General features: G+C 41.7%; 2 protein-coding genes across 3 annotated transcripts; both read right to left on the bottom strand.

Moving 5' to 3' along the window:
- Positions 1-405: 405 nt before the first annotated feature.
- On the bottom strand, positions 406-2,151 carry RBM8A (RNA binding motif protein 8A). Of its 2 annotated transcripts, none has more exons than XM_007130771.4 (6): positions 2,028-2,151; positions 1,688-1,747; positions 1,483-1,557; positions 1,165-1,301; positions 734-870; positions 406-622 (listed from the first exon to the last, which is right to left on the bottom strand). In XM_007130771.4, exons 1-6 carry the CDS (start codon positions 2,092-2,094, stop codon positions 577-579), a joined length of 522 nt encoding a protein of 173 aa, XP_007130833.1. In that variant the 5' UTR covers positions 2,095-2,151; the 3' UTR covers positions 406-576. The 2 variants fall into 2 exon arrangements, with proteins under 2 accessions (XP_007130833.1, XP_007130832.1); XM_007130770.4 differs by having other exon boundaries at positions 1,483-1,560; positions 2,028-2,148.
- A 3,118-nt stretch (positions 2,152-5,269) lies between these two features.
- Positions 5,270-24,888, bottom strand: LIX1L (limb and CNS expressed 1 like). Its single transcript, XM_024119803.3, has 6 exons — positions 24,525-24,888; positions 15,845-16,008; positions 13,210-13,350; positions 8,441-8,536; positions 8,024-8,101; positions 5,270-7,473 (listed from the first exon to the last, which is right to left on the bottom strand). Exons 1-6 carry the CDS (start codon positions 24,814-24,816, stop codon positions 7,231-7,233), a joined length of 1,014 nt encoding a protein of 337 aa, XP_023975571.1. The 5' UTR covers positions 24,817-24,888; the 3' UTR covers positions 5,270-7,230.
- Between the last annotated feature and the right edge of the window lie 142 nt (positions 24,889-25,030).

Below are 25,030 nucleotides of genomic sequence, written 5' to 3'. Positions count from 1 at the left end.
GAACTTAGTATAGACTCCTCCAGGGAAGGAGGTTCTGGGAGAATGCCCCAACAGGAGATTCAGGCCCTTAGACAGATAAAGTACAAACAAATGTGGCAGCAAGAAAGGCAGGAGAAACAAAAGAGACATTCCTATGACATCCATTTGCTCAGGAGAGCATATATAAGAACAGAATAATTATTCTCTAGTATCATGAGAACATCTCACTTGTACCCCTGCTCCCTTAGCTTCCAAGTAAAAGAAATACTGAGCAGTGTTTCTACTTTGACCCTAAGTGAGACTTGAGACTATATTTAATGCAGAAACTCACAAAGAATTCAGTCCCTGGAAGAAGTATCTTCACAGTGACCCAGAGTGTCTTACTGTAAATAGTGCTTCAGAGCTTGCAATGTTAGAACAGGAAAGTAATTTTAGAAAACAAAAATTGGACATTTATTCATAACTCAAAAGAAACACTAAGCAGGTAGGGTAAGAGATTAAGTACAGACACAGTGAGTTCCACCCCAGCCCTATTTCTGCAAGGCTTCATAGTCAAACGGAATCTCTGGAGAGAACACCTGGACAACAGAGGATGGGTCAGCGACGCCTCCGGTCTGGACTCCTGCTGCGTCTGCGGCCACCTCTAGGGAGAAGGAAAAGGGGCAGGGTCCATCAGAGAAACATAATACCATGTCCTTATTCTGTTTTGCTCATATTTCCTCCACTAAGATAGTGTTTCCCCTCTCCACTTTACCTCCTCTTGCCCTTGGGTGGACCCCGAACAAAACACCAGTCTACGCTGATTGGCTGTCCCATCAAATCCTGGCCATTGAGTCCCTCCATAGCAGCTTGGGCCTCCTTGTATGTTTCATACTCAACTAGAGTATATCCCTGGAACAAGTGAAAAGACAGATTATCAAGACTCTCCTATTCCATCAAGCTTTTTTCTACTCAAACAGAAAAATCCATAAACTCTAAACAACAAATGTACATCATATATCCCTATTATATATACAACTTGTCTGTCTGTTTCTGCCTGTCTCTTTGCTATGTCTAACAAAATCAATTCCCAAAGTCATTTTATTTCAACTTTACTCTTGGCCAACCACAGCAAACATGGGAGAACTACCAATGCTGTCTAAGGGTTATGGGTGAAGAGAAGCAATGGAGTATCACTAAGAATACCTTTAGATATCCTGTACGTCTGTCCAGGTTGAGGTGGATGTTTTTTATTTCTCCATACTCTGCAAATTTATCATGGATGTCTTCTTCCGTGGCTTCCTCATGGACTCCAGTAACAAAGAGAATCCAACCTTCAACAGCTGTTCGGGAAGGGAGGGAGGTTGTTTGAACATATGAAAGATAAACTTCAAGCAAGATCACAGAAGTACAGTGTGTTCAGACTCCACAGAGATTGGTTAAGCTACCTCTGACCCCATTCCTACTGGGTTTTATTTCAATGGCCCCTAATTCTCTACAGACCGACAGGCTCCATTTACTTACAGCGCTGTGGTCCGGGTTCATCGCCATCCTGCTCCACGCTGTCATAATCCTCACGCATCCGCGCTCGAGACCCCTCTTCTATTAGAAAGACACAGGAGATCACCGGAAATCCCCCTTCTCCCACTGTTCACCATGAGTCTTCATGGGGACTCCAAAGCTCGTCGCTCTCGCCATTCTAGACCCCATTCCACCCACAAACACTCACCAGAGCCAAAGCCACGGCCCTTCCGTTTCTTCGCTTTTTCTTTCAGTTTGTGGATGCTCTCTGCAGCCCCGGAAGTGAACGAATAAGTGAGAAAGATAACAATTATTTACAACAATAGTCTCCTTCCAAGACATTATCTGAAACCAGACCCCCACCACCCTCCAGGCTCAGTCCCTTCCCGGCCCGCCCCCATTCCTCCCATCGGGGGCGGAGTCTCCAATCAACCGAAACCCAGTCCCCCGGCTCCCATCCTCCCTGCTGGGTAGAAAGATTACATTTTCCTAATACGTCCTTCTCTCGCACCTTCCCCGCTTCCCGCAGCCGCCTCCACTGGCCTCACCGTCCCCATCCTCATCCATGGCGAAATCCTCGCCCCCGGCCTCATGAAGATCCAGTACGTCCGCCATCTTGCCTAAGCTCTAACTCTCGTCCGTGACGCTCAAGTACTTGGCTCCTCGGGAAGCTGTCGCGGAGGGGAAAGGTCGCCAGTCAAGTTGACCAATTAAAAACTAACTCTAAGTCCTGCCCTCGGCGCGGTAATAATACGCATGGAGGCGGGCCTACTTTGGGAAGATACCGGAAGTGCTCCTATAGCCATCTTGAGCGGGTCGCGAGCTGAAGGGGCGTGTGGGGAACGCTGGGGGTGTGGGCGTAGTTAGTGACTTCCTCTTACCTAGAGCAGACGAAGAGAAACACTACTGACAGTGAAGCCCAGCCTAACTTTATTAGAGGGTTGCTTTTCGTCTCTTTTCATTTCATTCCATACCAGGAAATGGAAGTTGAAGAAAGTTTTTTTCTCTAAAAATTTGCAGGCCTATACTGTTCCGAGGAGCAGCCGGATCTGTGATGGAAGCATTAAAAAAAAAAAAATTGTTCGGTCAGCAGTGCTGCCTCAAAAAGCTGCTTCTGGAACGTACTGCAGCACGGGCTTTCTCTCAGAAAATCAGCAGACCTGGGTGACCGTGTTGATTGATGAGACAGATATCAACTTTTCTTTTTTAAAAAATAATCTCTCTGGGAATTCCCTGGTGGTCTAGTGGTTAGGACTCCCGCTTTCACTGCAGGCGAGGTTCAATCCCTGGTCAGGGAACTAAGATCCTGAAAGCTGCCTGGTGCGGCCAACAAAATAAAACTAAAAATCTCTCAAACTCTGCCTACCACCTATGGGAATTAAAAAAATCATGGCTTTAAACAAAATAGGGGCTTTAGCTTCTTTGAGGATAGTACAGATATTTCACGTTTAAAAACCCAGGAGTTGAGGCAAAGAAAATATTGCCCCCACATTCTGGAATCCTACGTAGGCCTCACACAAACAATAGTGGACTGCATATTCACTTATTTATTAATTTTTAAATCAAACAGTTATGAATGCCTATAAGTGTGTCTAATATTAGAAGAGGTGCTACCAATACAAGGGGAAATACTTGCATTATCAACAAACACTTTATAATAAAAGTGATCGTTGCCATCACAACGCACTAAGGCAATACAAAGAAAGTTTCTAACAGGACGGGAAGTAAGGAGAGTGCATTTAAGGCAGGGCTTCCATTTAAACTGGGCCTTTAAGTCTGGGTAGTTTTCCAGGCAAAGGAGTTGTATTGAGACTAAGATACACTAATCCATTTTCTGTAGTATGTAGTGTGATCTTTTAAAAAATCAGTTGGTCACATCTCTACTAAAAACCCTTACTTGACTTATTTATTTTTTGTGTGTGTTTATATACCATTTATTTTGCCTTTAATCTTTTTTTTTAACATCTTTATTGGAGTATAATTGCTTTACAATGGTGTGTTAGTTTCTGCTTTATAACAAAGTGAATCAGTTATACATATGTTCCCATACCTCTTCCCTCTTGCATCTCCCTCCCTCCCACCCTCCCTATCCCACCCCTCTAGGTGGTCACAAAGCACCGAGCTGATCTCCCTGTGCGATGCGGCTGCTTCCCACTAGCTATCTATTTTACATTTGGTAGTGTATATATGTCATGCCACTCTCTCCTTACTTGACTTATTTTTGCACTTAGAATAAAGTTCAGACTCACACAGCCTGCTCTGCCTATGTCTCCAAACTCTTCCACCACCATTCTTCCCTCTCACCCGTTAAGCTCTCCCTATACTTTCCCTCAACCATGTTCTACTCTTTCCCATCTCTGGACTTTTTGTAACTCTCTGTCCCTGATGCTCTTGCTCCAGCTTTTCACATGGCTAGTTCAACCCCGTCCTGTAGGTCTCCCTGAGATACTGCTGGCACCCAGAGGGGTCTTCTCTACTCTATCTTTCATTCTTATTTCCTTCACAGAACTTAAATTCAAATCTTTAATTACCTTGTTTACTTTATAACTTGTTTATTGTCTGTTTTTCTCCTTAGAATGTAATCCTTATGGCAGAGATTCTTATGTACAACTATATCCTCAAAGTTTAGACCAGTGCCTGGTTCATAGTAGACATTTGGTAAATATTATTGAATGAATATCAGAATGGCAAGAAATTCTGTATGCCTGATGCTGTGTAATCAGGAAATAAAGCTGGAAATATAGTTTAGGGCCAAACTGTATGTCATGCTAAGGATTTGGAACTTACCCTATAGGCAAGAAATTTTTCTAATTCAATATTTTAGTATTCATAATTTTTAACATTTGCAAATAGCCCCCATACTATTTTCAATTTGTGTTTTTTCCTTAGACTGGCGTTTTAAACAAATTTACACTAAATTTAAATATCACTGCCATAAATGGAAAACATATTTTTCTATTACAAATTCAGCTAAAAGCATAACTAGTAAAAATGAAAAATGTTTGGCCATGTACCACCTAAAATCTTCTCATATAATACCAAGGGTTCACATATAGAACTTTGGGAAGTGCTGCTAAAGGTACAGATAGCTAAGTGATGGTTTAAGCAAGGGAGTGGTACAGTCATAAGTATTTTAGAAAGAAATCTGATAGTAGTGTGGAGGATGTTAAGAATGAAGGTAGAGACTAATTAGGAAGCTACTGCAGTGGTCCAGCCCCGAGATGATAAAGGACTGAACTAAGACAGTAGATATGGACAAAATAGATTGGGAAGTTTGTACAGAAAGTAAACTCAACAGTAAGTGACTGATTAGATGATAATAGGGAGGCATTGAGGATGGATCTGAGGTTCTAGCTTAGGTAGCTGGGCAGATAATAATTTCAATAGCAGATCTGGGGAGTCAAAGAGGAGCACGTATGGAGAAATGGTTTTATTTTAGATATGTAAGTTCAAAGAGCTTGTGTCATTCAGGTGGTAATGTCCAATATGTGGAAATATAGATGTAAAAGCTCAAAACAGGTTGGGGTGGGAGGAATAGTTTTGAGCATGGTATGATAGTGGGTAAGATTGCCAGTGGAATGGGTAGAGCTTCAGGAGAAAGGGCCAAGAACAAAATTCAGGCTCCTCAAATATCTGGAGAAGTGGAGGCAGATGCCTTCCCCCAGCAGTACAACCTTATTTCTACCACCCAAAAAATACTAAGAAAAGTTCTTTTTTCATATATATGTAAAAGAAAGGGTCATTTTAGAGCTCCTCTGATACACAGGTCTCAAGAAAGAATCAATCTGGCTCACTAGACAAAAATCTATTTTTAATTGTATAAAATTATACATATAAAATACATAGAAAGTACTAAAAGGTAAGTAAAACTTTAACACCAAAAGTAGACAGATCAGGGAACAATTTTTCTCAAGTTCTTTGGGATCTTACTGGTTGGTATTTGAGAAAAATAATCCAGGAGGTGCAAAGACAAGTTCTTCCCATAACTCAACACCCCTTAACACTTCCCAGAGAAAAGAGCAAAGGAGAAATGAGGGTTTATGATATCTGGATTATAAATATCAATAAAAATTGAATAGACACACCTATTATTTAATGTAGGAGCTTCTGCTCCAACCCTACATGTGCTTCATGGAATACAGAGATGGAGCTTGGAGAATTCAAGGAAATCCCTTTCAAGCACTAATACAATTGTAGCTAGATTCCTTGCCTCTGATCCCATATGTACTGGTCACTAAGATGATTTCAAAAGCAAGAAAGCTGACTTTCATCTTTTCCCTATCTGATCCAAAAGAGCAAACTGTAGCCTGTTTCCTAACCCATTTCTAAAAGCAAAGTGTATAATTGTTAAATGGAAAGTGTAATTGCAGGAACATTAAATTTCCCAAACTCAGTTTAGGAAGTGCACTGAGCTATAATATAGTATAAAGGCGATTACAGAAACAGGAGAAAATATATCTTAGAGAGACCTACAAAAAATTCTCCCAAAGGGAAATGCTTTAGCTGTACTCCAGATCATTTCTCTCCTATTTTACCCAGGAAAGAGGTAGGGGAAGAGAATAGTATTAAAAACACAGGTAGCTGATCATTGATTCTCTTTCCCCTCCTGCAGTCTCTCATGGTTCCAATTAGGAAGTGCCATAATGCCAAAGTCTCATCTAATTTTTCTGATCAACTCATGCTCTAATAATCAATGTGGAGGAAGAGGAAAGAAAAGAGGGAAAACAAATGTGAATCTAAGGTATATACATCTAAGGTCGTAAACAGCAGCCACTTAGTGGGAGTAGGAGGAACATAGCCCTCACCAAATTGGACAGATAATGTTTCCAAAGAGCAAAACGATGGGAGGAGAAAAAGGAGGGAAATATGCTTTACCTTCTACCAATCTTTGCAGGCAGGAAGATCTATAACCAGGGCTTAACTAAGCTAGGTGAGCAGGGGAGGAGGAGTAAAAAAAGAATACTGAAAGGTAAGCAACTTCAACCCTGACCCCTTCAGTAGAGCAGAGTATACTGGAAATCTGGACTACTGGTATGGTATGGTATGCATGCCCCAGAAGCAACATAGGTGATAAACCCCTACAGATTGTGTTTATACTCCCTCTCTTGTTTCTGGGCAGTTTCTCAGCAATGATTTAAAAAATAAGAAACCAGATCTCCACTTCCTTCCAAATAATAAAGTAAGGAAGCCCCAAAAATGAAGTACCATTTGGAGGCAGAGGAGGAGTAAGGTAGTGGTGTGGAGGAGGCGGTGTAGGTTAGGAAATATCTAGTTACTGGAGGAACAACTTGGTACCAAGTAGCCCCAGCTCAAGAGAAACCAAAGCCGAAGTCTTCATTTTCATGTCCTGTTGGGTCCAAGAGAAAGCAGGAATGAGGGTGAGGGTGGGGCACACAGTCCTTATTCAAGCTCCCTGTTATTTTAAAAGGAGACATGAACAATTAGTCAATCATTTTGTGCTACTGAAATGACTACATAGAGTTACTGGAGTGTAAGAGCTAACAAAGCTCCAAAGACAGCCTGCTCTTCTTGTAAAGTGGTGTGGAGATGTTTTAAAAGCAACTACATCCAAAAACTACAAGTAAGAAAAGGGATCTCTCAGCAAATAGGAATCCAGGTGTAGAATTTATACATATATATATGTATTTTAAAGTATAAAATTGAGAAAGTATGTACAGAAATCACACTAAGTCTTAGAAAGGACATATAAAAAACAGGCCTGGAGAGGATGGGGAGTATGTAGGTAGATGCCTAGCAATTGGAAGAATGCATGTTGCCCAACTGCCCAGCAGCCAGCATGAGAATATCTTTCTTCTCCTTGTGGAAGCGCAGCTCCTTGCCTGCCAGCCGGGCTTCATCCAGCTCCCGCTCAGTAGAGGCCAGCTCTCTAGACAGCGCTCCTGGCACACTCTGCTCCCGGCTCACCCAGTCCAATGCCATTTGGTGGCGAATATCATCGTCTAGGGCCCGGTGTGAATAATGAGCCAACACTTCCTGGAGGGGGAGAGGAATGTCAAAGTCACAGACAAAGTAAAAGTTCATACCACATTGACCCAACTGGGACTAGGAACTCTCAGCCTTTGAGTCGTAACTGAAGTCAGCACTGGAGTCCTTTGAGGAGATTCTTATGGGGAACTTTCTGGTGGGAGAAGCAAAGCAGGTAAAAGAATCACAGTTAAGATTTTAAAAGGAAAGATTATAGGAATGAAACCTTTAAGTAAGGCTTTCAGGATTCACAACCTGGTAGGCTTGCTTATTCTAACACAACATCCACCCCCAAATAGTCCTTCTGGGACTTCCCTGGTGGCACAGTGGTTAAGACTGTGTGCTCTCAATGCAGAGGGCCCGGGTTCGATCCCTGGTCAAGGAACTAGATCCCACGTGCATGCTGCAACTAAAAGTTCACATGCCACAACTAGGAGTTCACATGCCACAACTAAGGAGCCCATGTGCTGCAACTAAGACCCGGTGCAACCAAAATAAATAAATATTAAAAAAAAAATAGTCCTTCTGCCAGACTCCCCTCACCCATAGGAACTCTTACCTGCCGAGAGCACTGTCTTTCTCTCATGGCCTTAAGGCTGCCATTCCAGTGCAGCAGTTGAAAAACTGTCATTAGCTCCTGGAGGAAGAAAATATGAAGTGCCAGGACAGTGGCATATATAATGGGGGGTTGCATCGGAATTAAATGGGGAAACTTTCACAAAATGTATTTGTGGCAGCATCTCTTATACCAACTCTGATACGTCCTTGGGGGAAGGAAGATATTTATATTTTGAAAAATATCCTAATAACCTTTTCTGCCTTCCTTTCCAATTGAGTGTTAGTAGGAGGTGCGCACGCGTACGTGTGTGGTGTGTGTGTGTGTGTGTGTGTGTGTGTGTGTGTGTGTGTGTGTGTGTGTGTATACAGGCTGACCCATGTTATTAGAGCCAGGGAAGTAGGTGGAATAGTATAGTACCTGGAACTCCAACATTGACTTGCCCTTGTTGGATTCCAACATGAATCGGAAGGCACCAATCCCTGTATTTGGGTTGTCAGCTTCTTCCCTGTTGCCCTGGTAACAGAGGAAAGGAAAAGACAAATAGATTTTCAATCAGGATTATCACCTCAAACAGCACTGTCAAGAGAAATATTATGCAAGCCACATGTTTAATGTAGTTGCCACATTACAGTAAAAATAAACAATAAATGTTAATTTTAATAGCATATTTTATTTAACCTAATATACTCAAAATATTATTTCAACTATAATCATTATAAAAATTATTAATGAAACATTCTTTTTCTTCTACTAAGTTTTCAAAATCTGGTGTCTCTTTCATCTTACAGCACATCTCAATTCATACTAGCCACATCTCAAAGGCTCAATAGCTATATGTGGCTAGTGGCTATTCTGCTGGTCAGCACAGTCCTAGAGGCCTCCAAAGTCACCCCACATTTTAACTTAGGTGACAGAGAAAAGTCAACCTGGTTTTCCCTATTTTACAAAAGGGGGAACACTGAAACATAGAGAAGAGTCCTGATTTAGCTAAAATAACAGAGTGAGTTCAGCATACAGGATTGGACTAGCCTAGAGGACAATTGACAAATGCATTTTAAAGGGCAACAATAAAAGTCATAAGCATGGCAAATTCTGGGTAGCAGTTTGGCCACCTGGACATTTGCTTCGTGTGTCTTCTACTGGCGACATGACCCTGCAGGGGTAGAACTAAGATACATTGTCCTACCTGAAAGCCTAGTGTGTACAAAAAAACAATACAGTATAGAAGTTAAGAGCATGGACTAGAGCTCCTACTAGTCTTGCAACCTTGGTGAAGTTATTTAACCTCTCTGTTCCTCAGCTACCTTAACTGTAAAATGAGAACAATCATAGATCTACCTTACAGGATTGTTTTAAGAATTAAAGAGTTTTTAAATTTAAACTTAAAAAGAGATAAATGCAGTCTAAAAATTCCAATCATATAATTTCGGTGCATTATTGTATTGGACCTGGTGTCCAGTTACACAATCCAAATCCATTCAGGTACTGGCTCTGGTTTTTGCTATTTGGTGGTGGTTTCATACTATTGGAGATAATTCCAGATCCTAGGTCTTGCAGGGACTTCCAAAATAAGGGCATCTCCTGGTTTACTAGTGACCCTTTTGTCAACCTGATCTAGAAGAATAAGGCCAGGAGACTACTGGGAACACAGGGATCCAACTTTCTCCTCCTGCTTCCTGAGCGGTTTCCTGCTCTTTCTAGCCAGTTCCACACACACCCCACCTCCCAAGATAAGAACTTTATTCTGCTCTCTTTGAGCAAGGGGACTGGATAGAGGTCAGGAGCCAATCAAGTTATATCCAAATTAAGTTTATTGTGGGATGCTTTATCATGGGGTTTTACTGTATATGTATCACACCTAAAATAATGCCAGGCACTTAATAAGTATACCATAAGTGCTAGTTTATTATTATTATTTGCTTTCACTGTGCTAGAATTAACAAGATGTCAGAACTACTCAAAATCAACCCACTTTGTTTTGTGGCTCGTGAGAAACAATTATGCCACATGTAGTTAATCTTTGTGGTGAAGCAAAGATCACAAAATTTGGATTTAGAAGTGAAAATCTAGAGGCAGGAAGGAAAAAGGTGGTAATTTTCACTATTAGGATTTAGGGCTCTAAAGCAAGCAATAGTTTTCATTTTTATCTACAATAGTTCAATGCGATACCTTATTCATTACCTCCAAACTTTTCCATGATATGGCCCAAAGAAAATAATGACCCTATCTGTACAGCCAACTGGGATATACAGAGAAGGCTGCTGGCAGAGCAGCTGCCAGCAGAGGATGCAGGGCAGAGAAGTCCATCTGCCCTAGGCCTTGTTCAATTCCCCTGAGAGTTGAGGGGATCAATATCACGGCACATCTGTAACCTATTTGGAGTACACCAGTGTGGCATGACCCACCATTGTCAAGTTCCACCACATATGACACTTCTACACCTAACAAGGTGATAAATGAGCTCCATTTATTCAATAAACATTTAATCACAGAATACTTGATTAGTGGTAGGAACATTAGAATATAATTGGAAAGGAATTAGAGTTAATTTTAATTTAACCTACTTATTTTACAAATGAGGAAACTCAGACCCACAGAGTCTAGGTGATTTGTCAAAAGACATAATATAGTGTCAGATTCAGGACTTCTGAAGGACAAAAGCTAAAAGCAAAGAATGTGGACATCACTCTTTGCCCATGGCTAAGACCAAATGAAAATTGTTATTCTGGAGTATGGGAATTCCATTGGGATATTAATGAGAAATCCATTAAGTTCTCAATTTGGGGGGTTAATCAAAAAAGAATAGTGGCATGAGAAGAATAATAGTTTACATTTCTTAAACACTTTGTAGCAGACACTGCTGGTGACCTATCCAATATCTATTTCCTTCTTCCTTGCTAAAGAACCTTAAACTTGTTCTAGTGCCTATACATTTCCCAATTGCCTCAGAGAAGAGTGATTTTATCCTAACTCCAGTGGGTAAATCCTAATCCCTTTTGCCTGTAACCGGTTTTAAGGTGGGAATTCTGGGCATTGGGTGGTAGAGGGGAGTTCTGCTGGAGAGCTTCTGGGAAAAGATTCCTTACTACTAAAGAGACACGAAAAAAGATGGTCTCTTTCTGTCTCTGAGTTTAGTTTTGCCTGTATTTAACAACTGGAACTCTGTAGCTGTCTTGCACCCTGAGGGGAGTCAGCCCAAGGGCAAAGCCAATATCTAGAGGATGGCTGAGTTGAGAGATGGAAAGAATTTGGGCCAGTAGATGATGACATTCTTTTTTTTCCCCCCAGGTTAAATGTCTGCTTTATTCAGATCCAGTGACCAGAGGCCCAGGCAGCCAATTTTGCAGGAGATTTTGCACCTGAGTGTCTCCCTGCCTCACCCTCCCAAGAATGTGCTCCTACAGATGGGACATCAGAACTCGTCCTTTATGTCAAAATGGGACTGGTCTTCCAGCTTGAAGTCCAGGTTGGGGCTGCCATCCTAGATGATGACATTCTTGATCCATCGAATTATCTAGCCCTGAAATCTGCCCTACTTCTAGACTTCCTATCATGTTAGATAACACATTTCCTTCCTTTATTAACTCAACTTGAAGTGAGATTTTCTATTACTTGCATCCAAAGGCACCTAAACAGATAACATGTGCTAAGTGCTAGAATATATTCTCTTTTATCCAATAATCCTATGTGATAGGTATAATTGTTATCCTATTCTACAGATGAGGAAACCAAAACAGATTAAATATCTTGTTCAAAGTCACATAACAAGTAGAACCATAATTTCAAAACGATGAATTCAGAGCCCATGCTCATAACCACTGCTTTCTATAATCCAATCTAATGTTTCATTTTATAATACACTAGGTGACTTAGGAGTAAAAAATGTGCTTTCTTAATTTTAACTGATTTGATTAATATAAAAATGTTTTTATTCCCTGCAGATACTGCTGACTGGGGCAAAAAGTAATAGGAGAAAAATAGATGGGTCCTAGGTTACAGAGGGATTATGATTCAGTGTTCAATAGTAATCTACAAAACAGATAACTGAAGCAGTTTAGTATATGTAATTACATCATAAATGCAAAGAAAACATAAACAGAAAATTGATCTGACTTTATCTCCCTATCAATGGTCTTGCGCAGAGGGAGGAAGAAGGCAGTGCTAATTTCTAAGATGTACCTCTAAGCTAGAAAAGTCTGTAAGTTGACTTGGGTTCTAGTCTTGGCTCTACCATTTACAAGCTATACTACTTTAGGCAAAACTTCACTTCTGTGTTTTTAGTTTCCTCATCTGTAAAATAGGGGTAATAATAGTACTTGTACCTCATAGGATTGTTGTGAAGATCAAATGAGATAAAATACATATAAATCCCCTAAAATCGTCCCTGGCACAAAATAAATACTCAATTAGGATTAGCTATGGTTATCATCATTATCATTATCATTAGAAAGAACAGATGTTCTTTTTAAAGGGGGTAAATAAATTACACTCCCCATTCCTAGAAATGTAAAAAGACAAGATACTTGTATTATAAAGTGTTCTTCATTAATAAGATGAAGTAATGGAGGCAGGAAACAAGTGACAATAAAAACAGTCATTAAAAATAAAGAACAGGGCTTCCCTGGTGGCGCAGTGGTTGCGCGTCCGCCTGCCGATGCAGGGGAACCGGGTTCGCGTCCCGGTCTGGGAGGATCCCACATGCCGCGGAGCGGCTGGGCCCGTGAGCTATGGCCGCTGAGCCTGCGCGTCCGGAGCCTGTGCTCCGCAACGGGAGAGGCCGCAACAGAGGGAGGCCCGCATACCACAAAAAAATAAATAAATAAAGAAAGAAAGAACAGTGAAGAAGGGACTAAGGTCGTAAACCAAAATTGGGAAAAGTGAAATTCAAGCTCAATTTTTATTTTGTAATACCTCTAAACTTCCATAAATCTTGAAATAAAGGTTTCTAGACACCAAAGAGACATAATGAAAGAGACAAAATAACAAAAACAAAAACACACATAGAGACTGAGACATGTGGAGCATATAATACAAAAGACTTACAGAAAATAAACAGAAAGAACAGAAATGCAGACAGGAAAGAAAACCAAGAATTCACGCTCTGTTTCCCAGGAATATACAAGATTTCCCAATCAGCCAATTCTCCCACCCCCCACTCTCCTCCCTTCCAACTCCAAGTAACTTACATTGAAAGATGCCAGGGCCTCAGAGACACTCTTCTCAATGAACTCATCAGTGATTCTTCGGGAAGGATGTTCATTAAACACAGAGTTCATTAGCGCAATCTTTGCAGCACTCCGCCGGGCTTCAGCTTTTGTGGGGCAAAACTAGGCAGGGAGACAGAAAAAATATGTGTGCATGTGTATCTGAGAGAGAGGAGGGAAAAGTGGGAGGGAAACACTTGGGATAGAAGACACTTGGATACTCTTTGGTGAAATCAGTTTGTTCAACACACCCTCCAAAGTTTTTATTGTAAAATGGTTGGGGCATTTGGAAACATAAATTTGATTCAACATCCTGAAGTCATTAAGGAACTGGAGACAGCTGTAGCTCATACCAAATTGAATGCAGGATGAAGAAGACTGCTGAGGTCAGCATATAATCACTGGATATGAAAAATACCCCGTTTAAACTGTCAAGAGAATTAATTACTCAAAAGCCAGATTCTGGCCAGTCTGTTAGAAATCTGTATCTTGTTCTCTTATTCTGCAGACAGGCAAGAATTTTTTCATCCCTCTAGATAACCTAAGATTAGAACAAAGCTATGTCTAGGCTGCTTCTGCAGAGAAGCCCTCTAGTCTCTATCAGAAGCACCCATTTGGGATTCTTGGACTTTTCTTTTAGCTATGTGCAGGCAGTTTCTCCAATAATGTAGTGAGCTACGGAGCTATCCCTGAACAGAGTCTAAGGTCTGAGGAAGGATTTTATAGTCTTTCCCCACCCCCTCCCAGTAGAAGCAAAGAGAAGAGAGGTGGCTAGGGAAAGGAAAGCTGACCCGAGGAAAACAAGAAAAAATTTTAAATTAATTCATGTTTTTACATTGTATCCAACATATGTAGTATCATAGAACAAGCCTGATTTTCAAAAGTCTTAAATCACTCAACTTCAGATCCCTAGCCACCTTTATAATTCATCTTCACTGGCTGCCTCAAAGGCCTCTGTGCCCTCTGTCATTTATGATTAGGATGAGAGAAAAGGAAGAAAGTGATGTTATAGTTTTAAAAAGTAGACCAGGTTATGTTTGCTACTTAACCATCCTTAATATCAGTAATTCCCAGTTTCCTTTAGCTGACAGGTCTCTCTGAAACAACATATGGAGTTTGGTACATTAATCCTGTTTTCTTGCTTATTCAGTTTCTCTGTTTCCACTTCTCTCACTATTTATTAGCCTGCTGCTCTTTCTACTATATAGTGCTCTTTCTGAAAAGTCATCTATGAAGAAAACCACCAGGAGAAATTTCACCTGCCAAAGTGGATATAAAAGATATAAGCTAAAAGGGGCCAAGATAGATAATTCTACTCTTTCAGGAAATAACAGAAATCACATTACTCTAATGGTCCAGTTTGGGGCATCCCCATAAAATTATTAAATCTTTAATCAACAGTATGATGAGGTGGGAAAAGGAAGGAAAGGTCTTATTTTCTAGTAGCAAAAGATAAACATTAGTTATCTTGGGCATATGTTTATTTCTCTGAAATGGCTGGGGTTCTGAGAGAAAAATTTAGTCACCCGATTTGAAATGAAGCTTCCTTAGGACTGTTTCCATTTGAGGCAGGAACTGAGCTACAATGGCACTCATTCATGCAACAGATTTATTAAGTGTCTATTCTCTGCTGGGCACTGAGTTTGACAGTAGAGATTTAAAACTGAACAAGAAAGAAGACAGACATTACCTCTGCCTCCATGGAGTATAGTCCACTAGGAGAGAGAAACAGTCAATTACGATATGTTTTGATAAATGGTATGATAGGGGAAGTTCAAGGCACTATGGAAGCACAGAGCAGAGGGTATAACTTTGTCTCAGGGTTATAGAAACCATACAGAAAACAGAACAAAAGTGTCTAGTCTCTTCTCTAAATTCCTACTCAGGCTCTAAGTTGACATTTCAGGAGGCTACCTTCCTATCTGCAATGTGAAAAATCCATCTTTGATGATAATATTCACACTAGTCAAATTTCTCGTTACCCTGTAATAGCATCAACGCTTTTCATCATCATATACTACGGGACTTTCATATAATTGTAGAATGCTAGTACCAGAAATACTGGTTAGACATAATCTAATCTATCTCCTTCATATTATAGATGGGGAAACTGAGGCCCAGAGAAATTACTCGACTTGCCCTGTTAGCAGTCAGGGGAACAAGAATTTGGATCTCCTAACTCTTAGATGAGTACTATTTCCACCATATATAGTCCCTCTCCTTTGATCTCTTAGAGAACTCAAACATTGCTTTCCTTAGTGATAGCCTATGAAAAAGTACCGGGGGCAATGAATATTATTCTATGTCCTCAAAAAGAGATAGCAGGAAGTTGGAAAGCCAGATTAGAATGTGAGTTAGATGCTAGTAGTCTGCTTTTCTTTCAGCCTTCAAAAACTCAAACCCACTTTGAATTTGAGCATGGTTAAAAGAAAAGCATGCTACTGAGGTTTTTTCTGCTCAAATGAGCCTCAGATGCTTATCAGAATGATTTGCCCAGAATTGGTCCAAGTCCTCAAATATGTGACTTTGGATAGAGATTTAATGGCCAAAGTGACGGAGAAAGACATTAGTAGCACCTAAGCGTTTATCTTTGCTACTGCTGCCTCAGAACTCTTACCTGGAAACTCCCAAAGCAACTTCCCCCAGGCAGGGTGACATAGCAGACATAGGGAGGGCTGTTGGAGGGAACCATCTCATAAACCACGAGAGCCCCATTCTTCAAGTCAGCCCCACGGGACTGTTTCATCTGCCAGAATTCCTGAAGTGCCTCCACCACATTCACTACAAAAAGAGAAGTAGTTAAGTTCAGCAGTAAGAACACTTCCAAGCAGTGCTCTGCTTCAATACAGTATCTGTAACCTGTACTTACATTAAGAATCTAGGCCCCTTAGCTCCCTACCTATTACCATTTAAAAGCATTTTAATTAATAAGCCTATGCTGTGATTAAGTCCATTTGCATAGGAAGACCAGAGTATGCCTGCCCTCCTCTGCCACATCCCTAGTTCACATGTGATTAGTCCTAGACACCAAAGGAGAATAGCATAAATATTGGAGGCCAGAGTTTCCAAGGTCAGCATACCATTATCACTGACTGATGAAGTACAAGTAGATTATTCCACAATTGGTTAGCTGGCCTAGAAGAGTAATAACCACCATGATCATAAATGCTAACATTTACTGAACACTTACTGTATGTCACATTTTCTCCAAGTGCTTTACCTATTTAATCACAACAACCTTATGAGGCAGGTACTTTTATTTTCCCCATTTTACAGATGAGGGAAATGAGGCATAGGGAAGTTAAATAACTTGCCCAAGGATATAACAGCTAGAAAGCAGAAGAGCAAGAATTCAAACCCAGGCAGTCTTGGTTCCAGAGTCAATGTTCTTAACCATTATATAATACTGTCACTCAAGGAAATATGGCCCTATTAGCCATTTTCAAGGCTGTGCTTCTGGTGAGCAAACCCATGACTAGCTTCCTTTTCCATCCTGGAATACTATGTGTATACTATATATATATATGAGAGAGAGAGAGACACAGAGAGAGGGAGAGAGAGAGAGAGAAAGGGAGAGAGAGAGAGAGAGAGAGAGAGAAAGAAAGAAAGAAAGAAAGAAAGAAAGAAAGAAAGAAAGAAAGAAAGAAAGAGAGAAAGAAAGAGAGAGAGAAAGAGAGAAAGAAAGGGAGAGAGAGAAAGGGAGAGAGAAAGAAAGAAAGAAAGAAAGAAAGAAAGAAAGAAAGAAAGAAAGAAAGAAAGAAAGAAAGAAAGAAAGAAAGAAAGAAAGAAAGAAAGAAAGAGAGAAAGAAAGAGAGAAAGAAAGAGAGAGAGAAAGAGAGAAAGAAAGGGAGAGAGAGAGAAAGGAAGGAAGGAAGGAAGAAAGGAGGGAAGGGAGGAAGGGAATGAATTCTGAGGCTTTCCCTAGGCATAAATGATCTTTGGAAGGACTGTATATTGGGAAACACTCCTCCACAGGTGTCTTGCACTACTTTCCATCTTGCTAGGTATGCCAAGATTTCAAGGCCCTGACTGCTCTTTACTTGGGCCCTTTCTCAGGATTGAATTTGCAGCAAGAAATCTTGAGGGATGAAGTAATGTCTCCCTCTGGGACAAAGAACAAGCTTGCTTACTGTTTGCTATAAAATGGCAGGTTCCCCAAGCTCAGTGTTCCTCTCCTGTAATGCAACCCATGGCCTGTAAGCATCCACCTGAGCCCTCCACATCAGACTTGGGAGACAAGGGAACCAATGCAAGCAAACAGGATGCTCATGCTACTTGCTGTTCTATGAGTAATAAAGTCCTTAGTCTCTGACCCAGAAGTCTCTTGACTTCTGTCAGCATCCATGAAACAGTAACTGGCTATGTTATTAGTTGTATATAGGGTAAAATCAAACTCCAGACTTGACACTGTATTCCAGAAATTCCAGAACAGTTCCTTTCATCCCCCAATACTTGGATTCAATTATTCCACAAATATGTATTGAGTACCTACTCTGTGCTAGACTGTGTGCTGGGTGCTAGGCTACAATAGTGAGCAAAACCATACACTGTTCCTTTTCCTATGCAACTTACAGTCTAAAGAGGGAGAGAGAGATTAACCAAATATATAGTCCCATACAAATGAAAAATTGCAACAGTGATAAATGCTATAAAGGAGTGGTAAATGGTGGTAAATGTAGGAGCATCTAACTAATTAAGAAGGTCAAAGAAAGCTACCCTGACAAGGTAATATTTAAGCTCAGATATAAGTATGAATTACCTAGGCAAAAAGGTGAGAGAATAGCGCTCTGAGCAGAAGGAACAGCATGTACGATGGCTCTGCAGCAGCAGGAAATATGGTGAATAAAGGCACTAGTGTGGCCAGAAAAGAGAGAGTGAGGGGTAGTATAAATGCAAGGTGAGGTGGCACACACACACAAAAAAAGCAGGGACCAGATCAGGTCAGACCTGGTGGGTCATGTTAGAATATTGGCTTTATCCTAGGAGCAATGGAAAGCTATTGAAGGGTTTTAAACGGAAGGAGGGATAAAATCAGTTTGTTTTTGGAAAGGATCTCTTTGACTCTAAGGTTCCAAACATTTCAAATGGCTTTAACTAAAGCCTCGTAATAAAAAAATCATCACACACATTCTCCAATATCTTCCAACATGACCACTCTCTAAGTTACAACAAGGACTCGTTAATTCTATTATATTACATTAGTTAAGATCTGACAAGGAGAAGACACCAAGATGGGACAGACATGCAAGCGATTTACTGGGGAGGAAGCAGGAGAAGGGAGAGCCTTCAGACCATGTTCTAGGTCTGACACCTGTGGAAGGAGAAAGGGAAGGCAGGAAGTTTGGATATGTGAGTCTCAGACTGCAGCACCGTTCCAAGAAAGGTTTGGCCAGGCCAGTAGGAAGTCCTCAAGCCAAAGGAATCCCACGTCTCACTAGGATGTGCCTGAGTTAGTACCCCTGCTGTGCTCAGTCACTGACTGGGAGCAGCCTGCAGGATGTGTGGTCTCAGTGCAAATGTGGTGATGAACTCAGAGGCGACAGCAGTTTAAGGCTGTCAGTCAATTATGCTCCCTGCAGCAGGAGATATTAAATATGTTTTCATGGCTGCCACACACACATTAAACAAAAATATGAGCACTTAATAGGTGCATAGCTCTATTCTAGGCATTAGAGATGCAAAGATGAATAACATACATTCCCTGCCAGGAAGGTGTTCAAAAGCTAGTGGCTAATAATAACTTATCTTACCTGCTCTGCAACTGAAGCAAGCACTCCATGTACCAGCCAGGGTTTGAAAAGCAGCATAAGCTCTTTACTAATACTCTACATTTAACTGACTTTTTAAAATGTTCATTCTTCCATTAAAAGACAGCATGAAAAGAAAACTCTCCTTTTCCCACTCTTGGTTTTAGCAGAGGCTCTTCAGAGGTCACTGCTGCCCAGAAAGCTTAGCCACCCTTGTTCTTTTCATTTAGATCTTTTCAGGCCCAGTTCCCTCTTTGAGACAATTTAGCACAATGTGCTGGGTGACAGCTCTCCTGACATGCAAACAACAGGGAGAATATTGAAATAAAGAGGAAGGGGAGGAGACTGCTATAATGGGGAAGGTCCTATTAAAAAGCATATGTCCATTCCATGTCCAGTTAAGTCCCTTTTGGCACAGAGTACAGGACTAGTTTTTAATGATTACTCAAAGCCAAATGAAACAGGGAGTCTTATTTCAGAAATGTGAGCATGAAATGAGAAACTGGGCAAAGTGATCAGGAAAAAAGCAATGAATTGTGATCTGCATTTGAAAATGCTCATAAGACTCATTCATTTCTAGAGCTGAAAGGGACTTTAGAGATTATCTAGTCCAACTCAGGCTAAGAAATGACTTGGTTGAGGTCACATAGCTGTGGCAAAAGTGGGGCATGAATGTAGAAATTCTGATGCCAATGTTTTTTCCAATTTGGGAATCTTAACCCAGGGTCCAAGGTCCAGTCCATGGTTGAACTTCGTGGGGGTTCACAAGTCCCCTAAAACTCTAAGTAAAATTAAGCATGTGCGTGTGTCTGTGTGCGCGTATAAGTATTTGTGTGTATGTGGGTGTAGGGAGGGTGCTGATAGTTTTGATCAGATTTTCAGCGAGGAATCATGGATATAATGGTTTACGTAAGGATGGTTAAAGGGACAGTGAGGTAGGAGGGTAGCAATTACTGAGACATACATATCTGACAGCTACAATTAATTATTGGAAGTCACTGATGGATGCTGGGCTGAAAGGGACATGAAAGACCATGATAGTGAGGAATATTCAAGCGCTTGTACCATAATGTTGAACAACAACAAGAAAGATAATACTTTTGGTTTTTCCTTAGGAGATAAAATATTAGATGAATGTCTAAGAGGTAAGACAGACAGATTGTATACCCACCAGAGTAAAAACATTAAAACAACACATGGGAACTTCCCTCGTGGTCCAGTGGTTAAGACTCCGTGCTCCCAAGGCAGAGGGCCTGGGTTTGATTCCTGGTTAGGGAACTAGATCCTGCATGCTGCAACTAAAAGCCTGCATGCTGCAATGAAGATCCCGCTTGCTGCAACTAAGACCCAGCGCAGCTAAATAAATAAATATTTTTAAAAAATAAAATAAAACACCACATGAAACTATAATAAAAATTTTATAAAAATAAATACAATCTTGTAGTGGAGCAGCATGGATAAATAGATAATAAACAGATAATGAAATTGAGAGGTGAGTGAGAAGGTTCTCTCTGATCATACAGGATGGTGAGAATAGTCTGGCCTGGCTTAATTCACATTATTATGAAGATAGGGAAGCTGGTTAACAATACTTCATCTGACATTTCCTATTTCAATTTGTAGAAGGTATCCCTGAATAGCCCACAGTGCATAGTCTCTGGAAGGGATGGAAGGGAAGGATTGAAAAGTGATGTGACTTTGGGAGAGGACTATGGTAAGCTGAATAATGCCCCCTGCCAAGACGTCCATGTCCTAATCCTTGGAACCTGTAAATGTTACCTTATGTGGCAATGATTTTGCAGACGTGATTAAGTTAGGGATCTGAGATAGGGAAATTATCCTGGATTTTTGGTGGGCCCTAAATGTAATCACAGGTGTCCTTAGGGAAGGAGACTTGATGAAACACAGAAGAGGAGAAGGCAGCATGAACATGGAGGCAGAAATTGGAATGATGCAGTCACAAGCCAAGGAATGCTGGCAGCCCCCAGAAGCTGGAAGAATCAAGGAAGCAGATTCTCCCCTAGAGCCTCTGGAGGGAGCACAGACCTGCTGTGACACCTTGACTTTGGCCCGGAGATACTGATTTTGAACTTCTGGACTCCAGAACTGTGAGAGAATAAATTTCTGTTGTTTTAAGCCAACTTCCTGATAATTTGTTACAGCAGCCACAGGAAACTAATACAGGGTCTAATCCAACATTCCAAAAATTAGAAACATTCCGATCAATCATTTTAACTACATAGTCACTTACAACAAAGAAGCTGTCTGTGATTCTGAGGGAAAGGAAAAACTAAACAGAAAATACCACACAAGATTCATTTGTTCAGCCTAGTGGAGTAGCTGGGCAGAATTTCCAATCATGTAACCATATTGTGATATAAAGGGACAGCAATAATTTTAAAATAGATACGTTTGAAGAGGGCAACACAGAAGTTACAGAGCAAGGAAAGTGACTTGGTCATTCAGGCAATCGTGCCAGTTTAGAGACTACCAGCTGTCAGCCATTAGAAGAAGGGGTCTATATGCCATGTGGAAAAAGGGGCAAAGGAAACGTTAATGCTAACAATACCTATCAAATGCACAGTTATCAAAGCACATCCATATGCGTAATAAGAGCAGCCACTCATTGAGTACTAACTATGTGCTGCGTGCTTTACGTTCATTATCTCATTTAATCCATGCAGAACTATTAAGATAGGTTTTATAATACCTATTGCACAAATTTGGTGAACAAGCTAAGGAACAGGCCCCAGTGGCAGAACCAGGATTTAGAACCAAGGTTTGTTTGCCTCCAAGACCAACCCTCTTTCTGTTGTACTATCCTGTTTTATTGCATCATTAATCCTCACAGAGGCTCTGTAAAGTGGACTGTGAGCTCCATGAAGATAGGGACTGAGTACCTGTCTTGTTCACCACTGGTGATCAATAAATATTCGTTAAATGAATGAATGGAACAGATGAGGCCTAGAGAGATAAAGTAATTTATCCAAGATCACACAGCCATTATTTGACAGGGCCAGGTTCTCTGATTCCAAATCCTATGCACTATAGACTGATTAAGATCCTGTAGCATACTGAGCTAGGTGTGTATCTTGGGCAGGGACTGCGGGGAGAGATATAGGACAAACAAGTGAAATAACAGAAGAATTTTAAAAAATAAATGCTGAGATCCTACATGAGTCAGGTAAATCTAAAGACCGTGCCTGGAAAAGGTGAATTTAGAGCAGTCAGGAAGAAGATGATGAAAGATCTGAATTGAAGATGATGCACTAAAGTATTGCTGGATTGAGGACTGGTCTGGGCAAAGACTAAAGTAAATTATATTCAGGGGAATAGAGCCAGCCCCCAAATACCATGCCATCAGTCACAAAGGTATGTGGACATATGCCAATGGCAGCTTTACCTATTAATTGAAGCAGAATAAGTGATTCCATGTGGTGAAGGACTTCTGAGCCAAATCAGCAGAGATTCCGCTTGCCTGAAGCTAAACTATCTGCCAAACTTTCCCAAAGTACTGGCTGGACACCCAGACTGGAAATGAGAAACTCAAGAATAATGAGAAGGACTGTGGTGGGAGGTAGGGAGGTTGGAGGGGAGAATTGCTGGAGAGTCTGAATCCTGACTGATTGCTCTTGGTCAGTACAATCCTCTTGTTCCCTCATTCTTTCTAAGGAAATGAAAAAGGTTTTACAGGATGCTCAGTTTAGACAAGAGCCTCTCCAGGTAACCCAGACAAGAAAACTGTCACTCCTCTACAATTTTAATAAACACCTATAAGTTTCTAAGAAGAAGCCTTCAGATTTAGGGTGCCCACTCCTGGCTACTCCTATGCCCAGAGGCAAAGACCTTCCCTTGGTCTCGACTTAAAAGAGACCTGAAGCAACAGGACAATAGCTAATGGCAATTCCATTATATTGCTCTGTTAAGTCTAGGAATTAAACTAGAAAAACAATTATATTCCCTCATGATGAATTTCAGGATCATGTGCATTTGCATTCCCAGCACCTAGCAGAGTGACTGCCCCGTGGTAGGAGTTCAAAATGCTGAAGAACAAAGGGAAACTGATGGGAAATATATCATTGTGCATATAAAGCAAAATGGACCTAAAAATCTGTTTTCATAGGCATCATTGGTTTCACAGTTAGGATTTAACAATGAGAGAAAATGATGTGTTCTTCCCAAAGAAATATGAACCAATAAATTTGAGAGAATACTTATCATTTTCTAAAGTACCCATTATGTGTCAGGTGCACTATCTCATTTAGTCCACATCATAATTCTTGAGGAAACTGAAGCTCAGTGAGGTTAAGTCGCTTTCACAGAGACACAGCTGGCAAGTGACAGAGATTTAATCTGGGATTTAATCCAGACTAGTCTGACTCCAAAGCCTGTGTGTGTGCTCTTTTCACTGCACTTTCTCAGGGAGAAAAAAAAAAAGTCATTACTATCTACAGAGAAAGCCCCACAACCTTTCTCTGTATTAATGTTAAACTAGAAAATTAAAGATACAGTCACTTCCAGGTCAGGCAGGACCTAGCCAAGCAGAGAGAAGTGATGTCTCAGAAATTCCAGACCTGAATGCTGTATCCCACACTGCTCACTATATATTTCTTGTTACACTATAAATCTGGAACTCAAACTCAGGAAATTCTGCACTGGTTAAACAAAAACAACAAAGAAAATTCTCACATCCCCCTTTTCAGAAACCCTGGAAATTAGACATCTTTAAGATGAAGATTTCTAATGGAAATAGGGTTTCTGCCTGGCTCATTTCCACTGAATTTAACATTGAGAGAGCCAAGGCCTGGGATTTATCCTCAGTTCCTGGGCAAGGGCCAGGAAAACTGAGCCAGCCAGACAGAGAGGCTGGAGTTGTGAGGCTCCATACTTAAAAAGACACCAAAGAGGTATTAAGTCACAGGAAGCTGGTGTGGGCTCAATGGTATGGGTCCAGATTTAAAGGCACAATTATAGCGAACTTGTGAAAGCACTGCCTAATTCCCCAGCAAATCTGAAGTTGCATTGGAAATCTCAGAGTGACATGAGTAAGAAAAGAATTTAAAAGTCAAGGTTAAGGAGATGGAGTAAATTAGCAGGGAGCCCAGGAATTGCTGAGATCACAGAAGATTGAGAGGATATGGATGAGAAATGTCTTGGATCTGAGATAAAGGATAGGATCCCACACAACGGGGTCTAAAGGCAGAGAGATGTTAAGGCATTAAGCTACAGGAGGAATTCCATTTCTAAAGGAGAAAAGGTTGGATAGAAAAGAGGGTTGTATCTGTAAAAAGGGGTCCCTGGAGAACATAGTAGTAACTCAGTAAAGGGGAGGGGTGGGAGGCTTAAACGTGTGTATGAATGTGTGCGTCTGTGCGTGTGCGAGTCCGTGTGTGTGTGTGTGTGTGTGTGTGAGTGTAGCCCAGAAGGAAACTCCCCAAAAGGAAATGCATGTGAAGGCTCTGCGCCAGGAAAAGCGATCCAAAGGACTGTGGGAGCAAAGCTCCCTTACAGAGAGGGTGTCCCACAGGAGGCCAGACCCCGCAGACTCACCTCGGCCATAGCCCTGCGTGTGTTTGGCGAAGCTCCTCACCACGGCCTCCACGGCCTCCCGCAGCACTGCGGGGCTGCCGGCGGCGCCGGGGGGCAGCGGCAGCCCGGCGGCCCCGGACAGGAGCAGAGGCGGCGGGGGCGGTGCGGGGGGCGGCGGGGCCGGCGGGGGGCCCGCCTGGGGTGTGGCGGTGGCGGCAGCGGCCCCAGTCACTCCGGGCCGAAGCGCTCGCAGAGTGCCCCTCCCGCTGGTGCCCACTCCAGGCTGCAGCCGCTGAGCTCGCAACGTCTCCATCCCGGCCGCCAGTGGAGTAGCGGCCCAGAGCTTGCCAGCCTGGCGAGCTAACGGTCCCAGCCTCCCCCGCCAGCGAGCGCCCAGGGACTGAAGGAGGTGCCGGAGCCCAGCCGTCAGTCAAGCGGGGGCGGGGGTGAGCCAGGTCCTATGCCAATCACCAGAGAGGGGGCGGGAGCTGGCCGGCTGCCGCTCCGCCATAGGCAAATTACTGAGG

The sequence above is a fragment of the Physeter macrocephalus genome, chromosome 4 (genome assembly GCF_002837175.3).
Source record: "Physeter macrocephalus isolate SW-GA chromosome 4, ASM283717v5, whole genome shotgun sequence".
Taxonomy (NCBI): domain Eukaryota; kingdom Metazoa; phylum Chordata; class Mammalia; order Artiodactyla; family Physeteridae; genus Physeter; species Physeter macrocephalus.
This window is presented reverse-complemented; position numbering and strand designations above follow the sequence as displayed.

Excerpts from the sequence above, each read along its gene's own strand:
- RBM8A (XM_007130770.4), bottom strand. The coding sequence starts at position 2,094 with ATGGCGGACGTACTGGATCTTCATGAGGCCGGGGGCGAGGATTTCGCC. Across the intron at positions 1,748-2,027 it reads CATGGATGAGGATGGGGACG|AGAGCATCCACAAACTGAAA; the intron begins GTGAGGCCAGTG and ends CCGGGGCTGCAG. Across the intron at positions 1,302-1,482 it reads TGAACCCGGACCACAGCGCT|CTGTTGAAGGTTGGATTCTC; the intron begins GTAAGTAAATGG and ends CTTCCCGAACAG.
- LIX1L (XM_024119803.3), bottom strand. The coding sequence starts at position 24,816 with ATGGAGACGTTGCGAGCTCAGCGGCTGCAGCCTGGAGTGGGCACCAGC. Across the intron at positions 13,351-15,844 it reads GTTGCTTTGGGAGTTTCCAG|TTTTGCCCCACAAAAGCTGA; the intron begins GTAAGAGTTCTG and ends CTCCCTGCCTAG. Across the intron at positions 8,102-8,440 it reads AGTCAATGTTGGAGTTCCAG|GAGCTAATGACAGTTTTTCA; the intron begins GTACTATACTAT and ends TTCTTCCTCCAG.